This window comes from Cetorhinus maximus, unplaced genomic scaffold (assembly GCF_964194155.1).
Source record: "Cetorhinus maximus unplaced genomic scaffold, sCetMax3.hap1.1 HAP1_SCAFFOLD_468, whole genome shotgun sequence".
Lineage (NCBI taxonomy): Eukaryota > Metazoa > Chordata > Chondrichthyes > Lamniformes > Cetorhinidae > Cetorhinus > Cetorhinus maximus.
Window position 1 is genome coordinate 22,005 of NW_027596411.1, and position 19,558 is coordinate 41,562.

General features: G+C 55.2%; 1 protein-coding gene across 1 annotated transcript in view; it reads right to left on the reverse strand.

Annotated features, from left to right (window-relative positions):
• The window catches only part of LOC144673792 (EH domain-binding protein 1-like), a 98,011-nt gene that overhangs the window by 17,855 nt on the left and 60,598 nt on the right, over window positions 1–19,558 (reverse strand). Inside the window, exons 10-14 of the mRNA XM_078535453.1 lie at window positions 18,762–18,931; window positions 17,584–17,632; window positions 13,918–16,341; window positions 11,097–11,199; window positions 6,175–6,254 (exon numbers count right to left, since the gene is read on the reverse strand). Of these exons, the coding sequence (XP_078391579.1) occupies window positions 6,175–6,254; window positions 11,097–11,199; window positions 13,918–16,341; window positions 17,584–17,632; window positions 18,762–18,931 (2,826 nt within the window). The remainder of the gene's footprint in view (window positions 1–6,174; window positions 6,255–11,096; window positions 11,200–13,917; window positions 16,342–17,583; window positions 17,633–18,761; window positions 18,932–19,558) is intronic.

A 19,558-nucleotide genomic window follows, 5' to 3' on the forward strand; every position in this document is an offset into this window, starting at 1 on the left:
GTGTTATACACTGACAGACCTGTCCCCACCAGTACTGTACCCCCGTGTTATAGAGTGACAGATCCATGCCCACCAGTATTGTACCCCAGTGTTACAGAGTGACAGACCTGTCACCACCAGTACTGTGCCCCAGTGTTATACACTGACAGACCTGTCCCCACCAGTACTGTACCCCAGTGTTATACAGTGACAGACCCGTCCCCACCAGTACTGTACCCCCGTGTTATACAGTGACAGACCCGTCCCCACCAGTACTGTACCCCAGTGTTATACAGTGACAGACCTGTCCCCACCAGTACTGTACCCCAGTGTTATACAGTGACAGACCCGGCCCCACCAGTACTGTACCCCAGAGTTATATAGTGACAGACCTGTCCCCAGCAGTACTGTACCCCATTTTTTTGAAGCGACAGGCCTGTCCCCACCAGTACTGTACCCCCGTGTTAGATAGTGAGAGACCTGTCCCCACCAGTACTGTACCCCAGTGTTATACAATGACAGACCCATCACAACCTGTACTGTACCCCAGTGTTATACAGTGACAGACCAGGCCCCACCAGTACTGTACCCCATTGTTATACAGTGACAGACCTGTCCTCACTAGTACTGTAACCCAGTGTTATACAGTGATAGACCAGTCCCCACCAGTACTGTACCCCAGTGTTATACAGTGACAGACCCGTCCCCACCAGTACTGTACCCCAGTTTTATACAGTGACAGACCTGTCCCCAGCAGTACTGTACCCCAGTGTTATACAGTGACAGACCTATCCTCACCAGTACTGTACCCCAGTGTTATACAGTGACAGACCCGTCCCCACCAGTACTGTACCCCAGTGTTATACAGTGACAGACCTGTCCCCACCAGTACTATATCCCAGTGTTATAGTGACAGACCCGTCCCCACCAGTACTGTACCCCAGTGTGATACAGTGACAGACCCGTCCCCACCAGTGCTGTACCCCAGTGTTATACAGTGACAGACCCGTCCCCACCAGTACTGTACCCCAGTGTTATACAGTGACTGACCCGTCCTCACTAGTACTGTAACCCAGTGTTATACAGTGATAGACCAGTCCCCACCAGTACTGTACCCCAGTGTTATACAGTGAAAGACCCGTCCCCACCAGTACTGTACCCCAGTTTTATACAGTGACAGACCTGTCCCCACCAGTACTGTACCCCAGTGTTATACAGTGACAGACCTATCCTCACCAGTACTCTACCCCAGTGTTATACAGCGACAGACCCGTCCCCACCAGTACTGTACCCCAGTGTTATACAGTGACAGACTTGTCCCCGCCAGTACTGTATCCCAGTGTTATAGTGACGGACCCGTCCCCACCAGTACTGTACCCCAGTGTGATACAGTGACAGACCCGTCCCCACCAGTGCTGTACCCCAGTGTTATACAGTGACAGACCCGTCCCCACCAGTACTGTACCCCAGTGTTATACAGTGACAGACCCTTCCCCACCAGTACTGTACCCCAGTGTTATACAGTGACAGACCTGTCCCCACCAGTACTGTACCCCAGTGTTATACAATGACAGACCCATCCTCACCAGTACTGTACCCCAGTGTTATACAGTGACAGACCCGTCCCCACCAGTACTGTACCCCAGTGTTATACAGTGACAGACCCGTCCCCACCAGTACTGTATCCCAGTGTTATACAGTGACAGACCCGTCCCCACCAGTACTGTACCCCAGTGTTATACAGTGACAGACCCGTCCCCACCAGTACTGTACCCCAGTGTTATACAGTGACAGACCTGTCCCCACCAGTACTGTATCCCAGTGTTATACAGTGACAGACCCGTCCCCACCAGTACTGTACCCCAGTGTTATACAGTGACAGACCCGTCCCCACCAGTGCTGTACCCCTGTGTTATACAGTGACCAGACCTGTCCCCACCAGTACTGTACCCCAGTGTTATACAGTGACAGACCCGGCCCCACCAGTACTGTACCCCAGTGTTATATAGTGACAGACCTGTCCCCAGCAGCACTGTACCCCATTTTTTTGCAGTGACAGGCCTGTCCCCACCAGTACTGTACCCCCGTGTTATATAGTGAGAGACCTGTCCCCACCAGTACTGTACCCCAGTGTTATACAATGACAGACCCATCACAACCTGTACTGTACCCCAGTGTTATACAGTGACAGACCAGGCCCCACCAGTACTGTACCCCATTGTTATACAGTGACAGACCCGTCCTCACTAGTACTGTAACCCAGTGTTATACAGTGATAGACCAGTCCCCACCAGTACTGTACCCCAGTGTTATACAGTGACAGACCCGTCCCCACCAGTACTGTACCCCAGTTTTATACAGTGACAGACCTGTCCCCACCAGTACTGTACCCCAGTGTTATACAGTGACAGACCTATCCTCACCAGTACTGTACCCCAGTGTTATACAGTGACAGACCCGTCCCCACCAGTACTGTACCCCAGTGTTATACAGTGACAGACCTGTCCCCACCAGTACTGTACCCCAGTGTTATACAGTGACAGACCCGTCCCCACCAGTGCTGTACCCCAGTGTTATACAGTGACAGACCCGTCCCCACCAGTACTGTACCCCAGTGTTATACAGTGACTGACCCGTCCTCACTAGTACTGTAACCCAGTGTTATACAGTGATAGACCAGTCCCCACCAGTACTGTACCCCAGTGTTATACAGTGACAGACCCGTCCCCACCAGTACTGTACCCCAGTTTTATACAGTGACAGACCTGTCCCCACCAGTACTGTACCCCAGTGTTATACAGTGACAGACCTATCCTCACCAGTACTGTACCCCAGTGTTATACAGCGACAGACCCGTCCCCACCAGTACTGTACCCCAGTGTTATACAGTGACAGACTTGTCCCCACCAGTACTGTATCCCAGTGTTATAGTGACAGACCCGTCCCCACCAGTACTGTACCCCAGTGTGATACAGTGACAGACCCGTCCCCACCAGTACTGTACCCCAGTGTTATACAGTGACAGACTTGTCCCCACCAGTACTGTATCCCAGTGTTATAGTGACAGACCCGTCCCCACCAGTACTGTACCCCAGTGTGATACAGTGATAGACCCGTCCCCACCAGTGCTGTACCCCAGTGTTATACAGTGACAGACCCGTCCCCACCAGTATTGTACCCCAGTGTTATACAGTGACAGACCCTTCCCCACCAGTACTGTACCCCAGTGTTATGCAGTGACAGACCTGTCCCCACCAGTACTGTACCCCAGTGTTATACAATGACAGACCCATCCTCACCAGTACTGTACCCCAGTGTTATACAGTGACAGACCCGTCCCCAGCAGTACTGTACCCCAGTGTTATACAGTGACAGACCCGTCCCCACCAGTACTGTACCCCAGTGTTATACAGTGACAGACCCGTCCCCACCAGTACTGTACCCCAGTGTTATACAGTGACAGACCTGTCCCCACCAGTACTGTATCCCAGTGTTATACAGTGACAGACCCGTCCCCACCAGTACTGTACCCAAGTGTTATACAGTGACAGACCCGTCCCCACCAGTGCTGTACCGCTGTGTTATACAGTGACCAGACCTGTCCCCACCAGTACTGTACCCCAGTGTTATACAGTGACAGACCCGGCCCCACCAGTACTGTACCCCAGTGTTATATAGTGACAGACCTGTCCCCAGCAGTACTGTACCCCATTTTTTTGCAGCGACAGGCCTGTCCCCACCAGTACTGTATCCCCGTGTTATATAGTGAGAGACCTGTCCCCACCAGTACTGTACCCCAGTGTTATACAGTGACAGACCCATCACAACCTGTACTGTACCCCAGTGTTATACAGTGACAGACCAGGCCCCACCAGTACTGTACCCCATTGTTATACAGTGACAGACCCGTCCTCACTAGTACTGTAACCCAGTGTTATACAGTGATAGACCAGTCCCCACCAGTACTGTACCCCAGTGTTATACAGTGACAGACACGTCCCCACCAGTACTGTACCCCAGTTTTATACAGTGACAGACCTGTCCCCACCAGTACTGTACCCCAGTGTTATACAGTGACAGACCTATCCTCACCAGTACTGTACCCCAGTGTTATACAGCGACAGACCCGTCCCCACCAGTACTGTACCCCAGTGTTATACAGTGACAGACCTGTCCCCACCAGTACTGTATCCCAGTGTTATAGTGACAGACCCGTCCCCACCAGTACTGTACCCCAGTGTGATACAGTGACAGACCCGTCCCCACCAGTGCTGTACCCCAGTGTTATACAGTGACAGACTTGTCCCCACCAGTACTGTACCCCAGTGTTATACAGTGACAGACCCGTCCCCACCAGTACTGTACCCCAGTGTTATACAGTGACAGACCCGTCCCCACCAGTACTGTACCCCAGTGTTATACAGTGACAGACCTGTCCCCACCAGTACTGTACCCCAGTGTTATACAATGACAGACCCATCCTCACCAGTACTGTACCCCAGTGTTATACAGTGACAGACCCGTCCCCACCAGTACTGTACCCCAGTGTTATACAGTGACAGACCCGTCCCCACCAGTACTGTACCCCAGTGTTATACAGTGACAGACCCGTCCCCACCAGTACTGTACCCCAGTGTTATACAGTGACAGACCCGTCCCCACCAGTACTGTACCCCAGTGTTATACAGTGACAGACCTGTCCCCACCAGTACTGTATCCCAGTGTTATACAGTGACAGACCCGTCCCCACCAGTACTGTACCCCAGTGTGATACAGTGACAGACCCGTCCCCACCAGTCCTGTACCCCTGTGTTATACAGTGACCAGACCTGTCCCCACCAGTACTGTACCCCAGTGTTATACAGTGACAGACCTGCCCCCACCAGTACTGTACCCCAATGTTATACAGTGACAGACCCGTCCCCACCAGTACTGTACCCCAGTGTTATACAGAGACAGACCTGTCCTCACCAGTACTGTACCCCAGTGTTATACAGTGACAGACCCGTCCCCACCAGTACTGTACCCCAGTGTTATACAGTGACAGACCCGTCCCCAACAGTACTGTACCCCAGTGTTATACAGTGACAGACCTGTCCCCCCCAGTGGTGTACCCCAGTGTTATACAGTGACAGACCTGCCCCCACCAGTACTGTACCCCAATGTTATACAGTGACAGACCCGTCCCCACCAGTACTGTACCCAAGTGTTATACAGAGACAGACCTGCCCTCACCAGTACTGTACCCCAGTGTTATACAGTGACAGACCCGTCCCCACCAGTACTGTACCCCAGTGTTATACAGTGACAGACCCGTCCCCACCAGTACTGTACCCCAGTGTTATACAATGACAGACCCGTCCCCACCAGTACTGTACCCCAGTGTTATACAGTGACAGACCTGTCCCCACCAGTACTGTACCCCAGTGTTATACAGTGACAGACCCGTCCCCACCAGTACTGTATCCCAGTGTTATACAGTGACAGACCCGTCCCCACCAGTACTGTACCCCAGTGTTATACAGTGACAGACCTGTCGCCCCCAGTACTGTACCCCAGTGTTATACAGTGACAGACCCGTCCCCACCAGTACTGTACCCCAGTGTTATACAGTGACAGACCCGTCCCCACCAGTACTGTACCCCAGTGTTATACAATGACAGACCCGTCCCCACCAGTACTGTACCCCAGTGTTATACAGTGACAGACCCGTCCCCACCAGTACTGTACCCCAGTGTTATACAGTGACAGACCCGTCCCCACCAGTACTGTACCCCATTGTTATACAGTGACAGACCCGTCCCCACCAGTACTGTACCCCAGTGTTATACAGTGACAGACCCGTCCCCACCAGTACTGTACCCCAGTGTTATACAGCGACAGACCTGTCGCCCCCAGTACTGTACCCCAGTGTTATACAGCGACAGACCTGTCGCCCCCAGTACTGTACCCCAGTGTGATACTGTGGTAAGTCCAGGATTGGGAGAACACAGATTTTTATTCCTGTCTTCCGCATACCATCCCACCAGCTCCCCGCAGCTTGAACCTGCGTGTGTGTTGTTGCCCAGTTTAACTGTGACGCCCCTTGCGGCTGGATATCCCGTGGACTCGTGCTGTTTTGCTGACCCTGAGGCGTGGCACGTGGTCAGCGTCATCAGGGTGGGAGTGGGAGGAATTTGGGAGCCTGCTACTTACCGGACTGTCTTCCTCAATTTTCCTCTCCGGAACATTCTCTTTCTCCCGCACCCTGTCCTCCTTGTAGTGCCTCCTCATCTCTGCGGAACATGAAGAAACCCGATTAAACATAATCGACGTTAGCGGCTGCTGAACGGTGTATTGGGAGGGGTCTGGTTACCATACGATGAAAAAAAGGGGGGATGTAAGAGACACTGGGGATGGGTCAAAAAAACACTCGGTTGAATTATACCAGGACAGAGAGGTTATCAGAGTCAGGTAAAGTTCAACAGGCTGAGGAAATGGTCTTCAGAAAAGGGAAGACTGAGGAGTGATATGTGTGAGGTCTTTAAAATTATTAAATGGTTTGAACGCTGGATGAGTAATCCAGGGGCTCGGGTGAATGCTCTGGGGACAGGGGTACAAATCCCAACATAGCATCCGGTGGAATTTAAATTCAATTAATAAATTTGGAATTATAAAGCTCGTCTCAATTATGGTGACCATGACAAGCATCATCGATTGTTGTAAAAACCCCATCTGGTTCACTAATGCCCCCTTTCGAGAAGGAAATCTGCCCTCCTTACCCGGCCTGGGCCTACATGTGACTCCAGACACCACAGCAAATGTGGTTGACTCTTAACTACCCCCCTCTGAAATGGCCAAGCAAGAAACTCAGTACAGGGGGCAATTAGGGATGGGCAACAAATGCTGGGCCCTGCCAGTGACGCCCACATCCCATGAAAGAATAAAGAAAAAATATCATGCAAGCGAGATGTGGTGGGGATGGGTCTGTCACTGTATAACACTGGGGTACAGTACTGGTGGGGACACGTCTGTCACTGTATAACACTGGGGTACAGTACTGGTGGGGACGGGTCTGTCACTGTATAACACTGGGGTACAGTACTGGTGGGGACGGGTCTGTCACTGTATAACACTGGGGTACAGTACTGGTGGGGATGGGTCTGTCACTGTATAACACTGGGGTATAGTACTGGTGGGGACAGGTCTGTCACTGTATAACACTGGGGTACAGTACTGGTGGGGACAGGTCTGTCACTGTATAACACTGGGGTACAGTACTGGTGGGGACAGGTCTGTCACTGTATAACACTGGGGTACATTACTGGTGGGGACGGGTCTGTCACTGTATAACACTGGGGTACATTACTGGTGGGGATGGGTCTGTCACTGTATAACACTGGGGTACAGTACTGGTGGGGATGGGTCTGTCACTGTATAACACTGGGGTACAGTACTGGTGGGGACAGGTCTGTCACTGTATAACACTGGGGTACATTACTGGTGGGGACGGGTCTGTCACTGTATAACACTGGGGTACAGTACTGGTGGGGATGGGTCTGTCACTGTATAACACTGGGGTACAGTACTGGTGGGGACGGGTCTGTCACTGTATAACACTGGGGTACAGTACTGGTGGGGACGGGTCTGTCACTGTATAACACTGGGGTACAGTACTGGTGGGGACAGGTCTGTCACTGTATAACACTTGGGTACAGTACTGGTGGGGACGGGTCTGTCACTGTATAACACTTGGGTACAGTACTGGTGGGGATGGGTCTGTCACTGTATAACTCTGGGGTACAGTACTGGTGGGGACAGGTCTGTCACTGTATAACACTGGGGTACAGTACTGGTGGGGACAGGTCTGTCACTGTATAACACTGGGGTACAGCACTGATGAGCGCAGAAAACTGATAGGAGGCCATCAACGTGTGATAGTCACTAATAGATCCAATCGGGAATTCAGGAGAAATGCCTTTACCCAGAGAGTGGGGACAATGTGGAACTCGCTCCCTCAGGGAGTGGTTGAGGTGAATAGTTTAGATACATTTAAGGGGGATGCTGGATAAACACACGAGGGAGAGAGGAGCAGAAGGACATTTTGATAAAGTAGTGGGCGGGAGCTGGTTTGTGTGGAGCATAAACACCGGTCTGGAGCAGATGTGCCAGATGGCCTGTTTCTGTGCTGTTAATATAACCGTGGACAAACAGATGGCTATCTTCGGAGGTGGCAGGAGAAATTAAAAAAAACTTATGGGGTCCCGGGCTTGATTAGGAGAGGAATAAAGCCCAAAAGTAAGGCAGTTCTGCTAAACCGTTATAAATCGCTGGCTAGGCCTCAGGCCTCAGCTGGAGTATTGTGTCCCACTCCGGGCCCCACACTTTAGGAAGGATGTCAAGGCCTGGGAGAGGACGCGGAGGGAGATTTACCCGAATGGGACCGGAGATGATGGACTTCAGTTAATGCGGAGAGACTGGAGAAGCCGGGAATGTTCTCCTCGAGAGCAGAGAAGGTTAAGGGGGGGATTTAATCGAGCTGTGCATAATCATGAGGGGGTTTGGATCGAGTAAATATGGAGAAACTGTTCCCAGTGGCAGGGAGGGTCGGTAACCAGAGGGGACACAGGTTGAAGAGAATCGGCAAAAGAACCAGAGAGGGGGAGATGAGGGGAATTTACTTGAGGGCAACTGGGGATGGGCAATAAATGCTGGCCCAGCCTGCGAAGCCCGCATCCCGTGAATGAATTGTAAAAGGGTTGTGATCTGGAAGGCGCTGCTTTCAAAAGGGGGAATTAGATAAATAGGTAGAATCGCCGAATGGCTGCAGCTCAGAAGGAGGTCACTCGGCCCATTGAGTCTGTGTCAGCTCTTTGCAAGAGTAACTCAGCTACTCCCACTCCCCCTGCCTTTTCCTGTGGTCCTACAATGCTTTCATCTTCAGAAAATTATCCAGTTCCCCCTCTGGGAATCGCGCCTGAACCTGCCTCCCCCACAATCCCAGGCAGCGCACTCCGGATCTCAACCACTCGCTGCCTGAGAACGTTTCTCCTCATGTCGCCATTGCTTCTTTTGCCAATGACCTTAAATCTGTGCCCTCTGTCTTTCTGCCAAATGGGAGCAGTTTCTCCCGATCGACTCTGTCCAGACCCCTCATGATTTTGAACACCTCCATCAAATCTCCTCTCAACCTTCTCTTCTCCGAGGAAAACAGTCCCAACTTCTCCGATCTATCCACGTAACTGAAGTTCCTCATCCCTGGAACTATTCCCGTGAATCTTTTCTGCTCTCTCTCCAAAGCCTTCACATCCTTCCTAAAGTGCGGCACCCAGAACTGTACACAATACTCCAGCTGAGGCCTAACCAGTGTCTTATATAAGTTCAACATAACCTCCTTGGCTCTTGTACTCTCTGTCCCTATTAATAAAGCCCAGGATACTGTCTGCTTTATTAACTGGGCTCTCAACCTGTCATGCCACCATATATATATATATATACATATATATAAATATATACACACACACATATATATATATACACACATACATATATATACACATACATAGATATATACATATACACACATATATATACACACATACATATACACACACATATATATACATATACACACATATATATACAAACATATTCATATTTATACACACACATATATATATACACACACACACATATATACACACACACACACACGCACTATATATACACACATACATCCACATATGCACACACACACATATATGTATGTATATATGCGTGTGTGTATGTATATATATATACACACACACATATATATACACACACACACACACACACACACATATATACATACATATATATATATATAAATACATATACACACATATTATATATATATCTACATACACATACATATATCACACACACATACATTATTATAACCATGGTCAGGATTTAACAGCCCCCCCACAGTGTGTCTCCCCCCTGGCAAAGGCCGTGAGCCATTTAACTCCCCGTTCAGTTTGACAGGACTGTAATGTCCCGCCGGGCGTGAGGGGCTGCAAAGCCCTGGCCCACGTACACACTGCCTCTCCACATTCTTCCTGACAAAACGTGCCTTTGAATTCTTTGGGATTAAATGTCACCTGCCATTTGTCCGTCTCCGCCCGTCCACACCCCCATGAAGCCGACCTCTATCCCCCTCCTCACAGCCTGCGCTACACCCGGGTTTGGTGTCAGCAGCGAATTTTGAAATTGTGCCCCCCGCCTCTGAGTACCTCCCCCAAGTCCGGGTCGTGTCCGTGGATCAAGAAAAGCAGTGGCCCTAACGCCTGAGTTGGAAAAGCGTGCAGGCGGAGAGGGCGTGAAGGGAGTGAGACAGAGGGAGAGCTCATTCAGAGGGGCAGCACAGGCTGGGTGGGCCGAATGGCGTTGTGGCTCCATTTGCGGGCGGAGCCCCTCTGCTGACCGAGACCAACCCTGTCACACAGGGAGCAGAGGGGACTGAGGGGCGACCTGATCGAGGTGTACGAGATTATGAGGGGCAATGGACAGGGTGGATAGGGAGCTGCTGTTCCCCTTAGTTGAAGGGTCAGTCACCAGGGGACATAAGTTCAAGGTGAGGGGCAGGAGGTTTAGGTGGGTTATGAGGAAAAACCTTTTTACCCAGAGGGTGGTGAGGGTCTGGAATGCACTGCCTGGGAGGGTGGTGGAGGCGGGTTGCCTCACATCCTTTAAAAAGTAGCTGGATGAGCACTTGGCAGGTCATAACATTCAAGGCTATGGGCCAAGTGGCTGTAAATGGGATCAGGTAGGTAGGTCAGGTGTTTCTCACGTGTCGGTGCAGACTCGATGGGCCGAAGGGCCTCTTCCGCTCTGTGTGTGGTTCTGTGATTGGGTGTGAGGCAGCTCCCAGAGACCCACAGGCTGCAACATGGTGAGTAACACAGCACGAGGCCAGACAGGAGGCGACTGCGGAGGTGGGGAAGGGTGGTGGGGGAGGGAAATGAGATATCTGCAGCGGACGGAGGGCGTCCAGAGTCGACAATAAAAGGACCCCAGCCAAGCTGTCCCCCGCCAGAGTCTCCCCCTCAGCCCACAGTGGGATAGCCTGACGGGTTGTCCAAGAACAGACATACCTGGGCGATGCTCTGGGCCGTGCTGCACTCTATCCTCTCTGGGCGAGGGAACCCGGGGGTGAGGCTCCACGCAGATTTCCACCTGGATCTCAGTAACATCCACCTGCCAACAGAGGGAACATCAAATCAAGCCAAAGGTTCGGGGCCTAGCACGCTGAGGGTTTTCAGGCTGTCTCAACGTTTTGTTACAGTGGGGATAAAGCAAGGCCAACATTCCCAGGGTCAGTACTGAGGGAGTGCTGCACTGTCGGAGGGTCAGTACTGAGGGAGTGCTGCACTGTCAGAGGGTCAGTACTGAGGGAGCGCTGCACTGTCGGAGGGTCAGTACTGAGGGAGTGCTGCACTGTCGGAGGGTCAGTACTGAGGGAGTGCTGCACTGTCGGAGGGTCAGTACTGAGGGAGTGCTGCACTGTCAGAGGGTTAGTACTGAGGGAGTGCTGCACTGTCAGAGGTTCAGTACTGAGGGAGTGCTGCACTATCGGAGGGTCAGTACTGAGGGAGTGCTGCACTGTCAGAGGGTCAGTACTGAGGGAGTGCTGCACTGTCAGAGGGTTAGTACTGAGGGAGTGCTGCACTGTCAGAGGGTCAGTACTGAGGGAGCGCTGCACTGTCGGAGGGTCAGTACTGAGGGAGTGCTGCACTGTCGGAGGGTCAGTACTGAGGGAGTGCTGCACTGTCAGAGGGTTAGTACTGAGGGAGTGCTGCACTGTCAGAGGTTCAGTACTGAGGGAGTGCTGCACTATCGGAGGGTCAGTACTGAGGGAGTGCTGCACTATCGGAGGGTCAGTACTGAGGGAGTGCTGCACTGTCAGAGGGTCAGTATTGAGGGAGTGCTGCACTGTTGGAGGGTTAGTATTGAGGGAGTGCTGCACTGTCAGAGGGTTAGTACTGAGGGAGCGCTGCACTGTGGGAGGGTCAGTACTGAGGGAATACTGCATGTCAGAGGGTCAGTACTGACAGAGTGCTGCACTGTCAGAGTGTCAGTACTGAGGGAGTGCTGCACTATCGGAGGGTCAGTACTGAGGGAGTGCTGCACTGTCAGAGGGTCAGTATTGAGGGAGTGCTGCACCGTCGGAGGGTCAGTACTGAGGGAGTGCTGCACTGTCGGAGGGTCAATACTGAGAGAGTGCTGCGCTGTCAGAGGGTCAGTACTGAGGGAGTGCTGCACTGTCGGAGGGTCAGTACTGAGAGAGTGCTGTGCTGTCAGAGGGTCAGTACTGAGGGAATACTGCATGTCAGAGGGTCAGTATTGAGGGAGTGCTGCATTGACAGATGTGCTGTCGTTTGGATTAGACATTAAACTAAGGCCTCAGCTGCCCTCTCAAGTGGATGTAAAAGAACCCACAGGCACTATTGGAAGGAGAGCAGGTTTGCAGGGGGTGGGGTGGGAGTAGAGATCTCCCCGGTGTCCTGGGGCCAACATGTATCCCTCAGCCAATATACACTCAAGACAATAATCTGGGACATTACCATTTTGCTGTTTGTGGGAGCTTGTTGTGCACAAATTGGCTGCCGCATTGTAGTAGAGGGAGTTTTATTCTGTCTGTAACCCTGTGCTGTACCTGCCCTGGGAGTGTTTGATGGGGACAGTGTAGAGGGTGCTTTACTCTGTATCTAACCCCGTGCTGTACCTGCCCTGGGAATGTTTGATGGGGACAGTGTAGAGGGAGCTTCACTCTGTATCTAACCCCGTGCTGTACCTGCCCTGGGAATGTTTGATGGGGACAGTGTAGTGGGAGCTTTACTCTGTATCTAACCCCGTGCTGTACCTGCCCTGGGAGTGATTGAGGGGGACAATGTAGAGGGAGCTTTACTCTGTATCTAACCCCGTGCTGTACCTGTCCTGGGAGTGTTTGATGGGGACAGTGTAGAGGGTGCTTTACTCTGTATCTAACCCCGTGCTGTACCTGCCCTGGGAATGTTTGATGGGGACAGTGTAGAGGGAGCTTCACTCTGTATCTAACCCCGTGCTGTACCTGCCCTGGGAATGTTTGATGGGGACAGTGTAGTGGGAGCTTTACTCTGTATCTAACCCCGTGCTGTACCTGCCCTGGGAGTGATTGAGGGGGACAATGTAGAGGGAGCTTTACTCTGTATCTAACCCCGTGCTGTACCTGTCCTGGGAGTGTTTGATGGGGACAGTGTAGAGGGAGCTTTACTCTGTATCTAACCCCGTGCTGTACCTGTCCTGGGAGTTTTGCCCGGCAAACAGTAAATAGTTGATGGGAGTTTGAGAAAGAGGAGATGTGAGAGTCAGGGTAACGTTGGTGCTGGGTTTCGTCTCAGTCCTCTAGTTCTGAAAACAATCGACAGTGGATCAGTCAGGAATTGAAAGCAGAAGCCAGTGTTGGCCTCGTCCAAAGCTGCTTCTGCTCCAGGGGGTGGGGAACCTTGGATTGACTCTGGTGCCGCGCTCCGTGGGTCTGTGTCGGCATCTGTACATGGACGGGTCAAAGAGACTCTACTGAACGGCCCTCTTGAGTCTCAGTCTCCATCGGATGGGCTGTACCAGTCAGCAGGCACTCGGTCCCCTCATAGACCCGGGTTAAGCTGTCGTCCTATCCGGGGTCTCTGGGAGTCTCAGTCCGAAACATCCCGGTGGGGGGAGGGGTAGAGGGGATTCAGGATAGGATGTGGCCCGAGTGTCTGCTTCGGTTTAATGACTCGCTCCTCCGGGGCATGGGATAAAGGGAACTCCTTTCGCCCAGTGTGTGAGTCACCTGTGGGTATGCGCCCCCTCCCTGGCTGACTCACCACCCCCCCAGCCACCCCTCACCCTAGCCGCACCGGTGCCCACCAGCACCACACGGGTTCCTTTTACCTCTGCGTTCGGAGCAGCAGCTGCTTCTGGCTGGCCCTGGCTCTGGCCACCGTCCGGTTCCTCCAGGGAGTCACTGCGCCTCCTGGACCGCCTCTTCTTCACCAGGTCGGCGTCCCTGATGTGCGAGAACCCCGACTTTCCCGACCTGCCCGGTGACCGGCTCTCCGACGACTGCGAGCGGTGGATCCTCTCCGGTCGCCCCGTGCCCGTCTTGCCGTTGGCTCCGCCCGCCGTGGCGGATGAGCTGTCGCCGGGCGGCGGCTGCTCGGCCGCCCCGTTGGGAAGGCTGGCGCCCTCTTGCGGCGGCGCGTCGTCCCTCCCGTCCCTCTCCGGAACCTTCTCTCGTGCCCAAGGGCTCTCCGGGCCCTCGGCTGCCCCGTGCTGCTCCAGGACCAGCCTCCCCTCCGGATCTTCCGCCGCCGAGGGCATCACAGGACTCAGGGCCGGCGGCGCCACGGCCCTCCCAGCGTCCTTTGCGGCTGGCTGACCGGCTGGCTTCCCATGGCCCTCCTGGGTGGGCGGCCCCTCGGAAGGGGGCACCCCTGGGGGCTTCTCGTGACCCTCCGCGACGACCCGTGCCGACTCGGTGGGGACTTCACTGATGAACAGCTCGACGGGCTTCCCATCATCCCCCAGACGCGGATCACCCAATGGCGTCGCAGGGCCCTCTGCTGTCGGCACCTCATTGGCCGGTGTGTGTTCCTCGGGGGCGGGGGCCGGCTCGATGGGTTTCCCATGACCCCTTGGGGTGACCCATTCCCCATGAGCCTCGGGGGCAGGCGGCCTCACGGGTGTATCGTCGCTCTGTGTGACGTGAAATTCTGCGGCAACCTGCTTCCCATGATCCACTGGGGGTAGCGGCCTGACCGATTTCCCATCATCCTCGGTAATGCCCAGTTCCCGGGTCTTCCCATGATCCACTGGGGGTGGCAGCTTGACTGATTTCCCATCATCCTCGGTAATGACCAGTTCCCGGGTCTTCCCATGATCCTCTGGGGGCGGCGGCTTGACCGATTTCCCATCATCCTCGGTAATGACCAGTTCCCGGGTCTTCCCATGATCCTCTGGGGGCGGCAGCTTGACCGATTTCCCATCATCCTCGGTAACAACCAGTTCCCGGGTCTTCCCATGATCCTCTGGGAGCGGCGGCTCGACCGATTTCCCATCATCTTCGGTAATGACCAGTTCCCGGGTCTTCCCATGATCCTCTGGGGGTGGCGGCTTGACCGATTTCCCATCATCTTCGGTAATGACCAGTTCCTGGATCTTCCCATGATCCTCTGGGGGCGGCGGCTTGACCGATTTCCCATCAAGCTCGGTAACGACCAGTTCCTGGGTCTTCCCATGATCCTCTGGGAGTGGCGGCTTGACCGATTTCCCATCATCCTCGGTAATGACCAGTTCCTGGGTCTTCCCATGATCCTCTGGGGGCGGCGGCTTGACCGATTTCCCATCATCCTCGGTAACGACCAGTTCCCGGGTCTTCCCATGATCCTCTGGGGGAGGCGGCTTGACCGATTTCCCACCATCCTCGGTAATGGCCAGCTCCCGGGTCTTCCCATGATCCTCCGAGGATGGTGGCTTGACCGATTTCCCATCATCCTCTGTAACGGCCAGCTCCCGGGTCTTCCCATGATCCTCCGAGGATGGCGGCTTGACCGATTTCCCATCATCCTCTGTAACGGCAAGCTCCTGGGTCTTCCCGTGACCCTCGGGGGGCGGCGGTCTCACCGGTTTCCCACCAGCCTGTTTCACGGCTGCGTCCCGCGTCTTCCTGCGAGCCTTTGCCACGGGCACGCCCTTGGGCCCCTGGCGCTCCTCCAAGGCTGAACCCGCCCCGGGCTTCCCAGGGTCCTCGGCCTGCGCAGCCTCCACCCTGGAATTCAGCTGGGGATCCAGAGGCCTCGGCACGGGGGCCGGGCCAACCTCAGTCGATCGGGTGCTCACCGAGACCCCGGCGCCGACCACTGGAGCCGGGGGACAGTTCGGAGGGAGTGAGCCGCCGCTGGCGTGGTGCCCTGCCGCTGTGGGCATGTTGGCGCACGAGTGAGCCTGAGGGGAGGTCATGGACTCTGGGCCTTGGTTGTCGCTGAGCAAGGCTTTGCTGTTCCTCTTCAGGGCCTGCCTCTTGGGCCGGTCGGGTCGATGTGGCACCGTGCCGACCTGGTGGGCCTCCATTCGTTCTGAGTAAAACTGGATGGGGTCCAAAGAGCTGTGCGAGTCTGAGTCAAAGTTGCCTACCTTATAGGTGCTCTGACTGCTGTTCTCTTCGATCTGCACCACGTTGAGCTCCTGGCCGGTGAAATGGGCCCGGATCTGGCACAGGTAGGTCATCACGATGAGCTTGTCCGGGATGGCCAGCAGCACCATGTCCGCTGGCTCCAGGAGCCGGGAGATCCCGAGGCTGGCAAAGCCGTCAAAGGCCTGGGAGAGGGTCGGGAAGGCGGGGACAAAAACAAAAACACGTCAGCGCAAGTGGAGGCGGTGTCGCGTGAAAGGCAAGTGGATTAACAGCTCTGACAACATTTTCAATCGGTTCTTAACCTCGACAGCTTTTCGTGGTGGTTGGGGGAGGGGGGGTGGGGGAGGGGGGAGAGAGTTCCGGATTCCCACTCCCCTCGGTGTGAGGAAACGCTTCCTGACATCACCACCCCCCCCGCCCCCCCCGAACGGCCTGGCTCTCGTTTGAAGGTTCTGACCCCTCTGTTCTGGTCATCCCCATCCAGAGGAAATAGTCCCTCTCTATCACCGACCCTCTCGAATCCTTTAATCATCCTAAACCCCTCCATAAGACCACAAGACATAGGAGCAGAAATTAGGCCATTCGGCCCATCGAGTCCGCTCCGCCATTCAATCATGGCTGATAAGTTTCTCAACCCCATTCCCCCGCCTTCTCCCCTTCTACACTGGAGGGAACACTGGCCTAGTTTGTGTGCAGCCTCTCCTTGTGATTCAACCCCTTTCAATCCCCAGGAGAACTCAATTAAATCCCCGCCCCCCCCCCCGCCTTAAACCTTCTCCGCTCTAAGGAGAACAACCCCAGCTTCTCCGCGTGAACTGAGGTCCCTCCCTCCCTCCCTGGTCCCATTCTGGGGGAATCAAGGAGATGGGGGCGAGGGCAAGATATCGATTTTTAATTCTTTCCACGGGGGGACGTGGGTCGCTGGCCAGGCCCAGCATTTGTTGCCCATCCCTAATTGCCCCCTTGAGCTGAGCGGTCTCGCTCGGCCCATTTCAGAGTCCATCTGCTGTGGGGTCTGGAGTTACGTGTAGGCCCAGGCCGGGTGAGGAGGGCAGATTTCCTTCCCCTAAAGGGGGCATTAGTGAACCAGATGGGGTTTTTTTTACAACAATCGATGATGGTCGCCATGGTCACCGTCGCTGAGACGAGCTTTATAATTCCAGACTTATTAATTGAACTTGAATTCCACCGGCTGTCCTGTTGGGGATTTGAACCCGCGTCCCTCAGAGCGTCAGCCTGGGTCTCGGGATTATTAGTCCAGCGACATTACCGCTAAGGCGACCATCTCCCCAGTGTGATCATGGGGTGGGGGGAAACTCCGCAGACTGGTCCAAACAGAGTGGGCAATTCCCAGTGCCAACCTCCAGTTTTACCCACTTTCCCTTGACCGTCTCACAAGGCCTGAGGCCTAGTCTTGTACCCACCTTCTTGTTGTTGGTTTTGATGTCGTGGGGGTCCAGTGAGGAGTAATCTCTGATGGGGGGGTGGAGGGGGAATCGGTGGGGGTGGGAGGAGGTAGGTTTGCGGTGGAGAGAAAAGAGAAAGAGGGAGCAATAAGCAATCAAGAACGAGAGAATAGAACCCCCAGCCCAGCTCCCGCTTACTCCCGGCTGGAACTCTGCTCACCCAAAATGTCCTCAAGCCGTGCTGACTACATTGGGAAAACCAACAGGATCGGTTGTGGAAACGGGTTGGGACCGGTAGAAGTGGAAAAATTGCAAATAACCCCCTGGAGACGCTGGTCGCCAAAACTCGAGTGGGCCTTGGCGGAATGCAGCTGGGGTGGATGCTCCTCGCGGCCGAGCAGGCCCGGGAAGGCTCCAACCCCCACCCCCTGTGGCTGAGTAGGCCCGGGAAGGCCCCATCAACCACCCCATGTGGCCGAACAGGCCCAGGGAGGCCCCATCCCCCACCCCCTGTGGCTGAACAGGCCCGGGGAGGCCCATTCCCCACCCTGTGACCGAGCAGGCCCGGGGAGGCCCCATTCCCCACCCTGTGGCTGAGTAGGCCCGGGGAGGCCCCATCTCCCACCCTGTGGCTGAGTAGGCCCGGGGAGGCCCATTCCCCACCCTGTGACCGAGCATGCCCGGGGAGGCCCCATCCCCCACCCCCCACAGCCGAGCAGGCCCAGGAAGGCCCCATTCCCCACCCTGTGACCGAGCAGGCCTGCGGAGGCCCCATCCCCCGCCCCCACAGCCGAGCAGGCCCGGGGAGGCCCCATTGCCCGCCTTGTGACCGAGCAGGCCCGGGAAGGCCTCATCCCCCGCCCTGTGGCCGAGCAGGCCCGGGAAGGCCCTATCCCCCACCCCCTGTGGCTGAGTGGGCCCGGGAAAGCCCCATCCCCCACCCCCCATGGACGAGCAGGCTCGGGGAGGCCCCAATCCCCACCCTGTGACCGAGCAGGCCCGGGGAGGCCCCATCCCCCACCCCCCACAGCCGAGCAGGCCCGGAGAGGCTGCCCCCTCCCCCACAGCTCTCACCACCCTCCCCCGTGGCGCCGGGCCAGTGTCAAACCCTGACCGACAACAGCCCTCTGAAGGCCCCGCGGGGCACCTTACGGCCCCGGAGGCGCTAGGTAAAGGCAGGCTGGCGCGGTACATACATGAGCTCGGGGTGGAAGTGGTGCAGGATGGCGCAGAAGGCCAGGCCGTTCCTCCAGGAGGTGGTGAAGTTGCTGATCTTGAGCCGGCGGTAGTCCTGGGTCACCTCCCTGCACCAGTCCAGCAGGCAGCGGCTGGAGCTGGCCAGGGCCAGGCCCTGGAGGGGGCTCTGCTGTTGAGCACAAAGTGGGGAGGGCACCGTCAGTAAAGGGCCCTCTCGAGCTCCGTCAAGCCGCCCGCTCGCCACGCAAGGGCACCCCACCCCCCACCCAAACCAAACGGAAGGACACCCACGGATTGGGAGCAAGGAGGGGGTTATAGGCCATTTGGCCCCTCCAGACTGCGCTCCATCGATCGATAAGATCTCGCCAGATCCGGCTCTGGCCTTAGCGCCACTTTCCTATCTCCACCCCCCTCTCTATACCCCCCACCGTAACCCTTGACCACCACCCCCCCTCCAAATTTAAAGCCTCACATGTACCCGATGTCCCAGCCTCCGCTGCTCGTCGAGGGAGGGAACTAAACAGACGTGGGGCCCTCTGAGAGGGAGGGGAAAAAATCCTCCGTCTTAAAAAAGGGACCCCCCCCCCCCACTTATTTTTAAATCAGACGCCGGCTGCCCCCGCAAACCCTCAGTCCCGCCCTCCGACCCCACCCCGTTTTCCTCACCCAATCAAAACTCCTTCATCTCAATCCCAGAAAGTCCCAATCGCCCTCGGCAACACTTTTTTGTGTTGTCGGGGGGGGGGGTGGTGGTGGGGGGTGTGGGGGAGTTCCAGATTCCCGCTCCCCCTCTGCG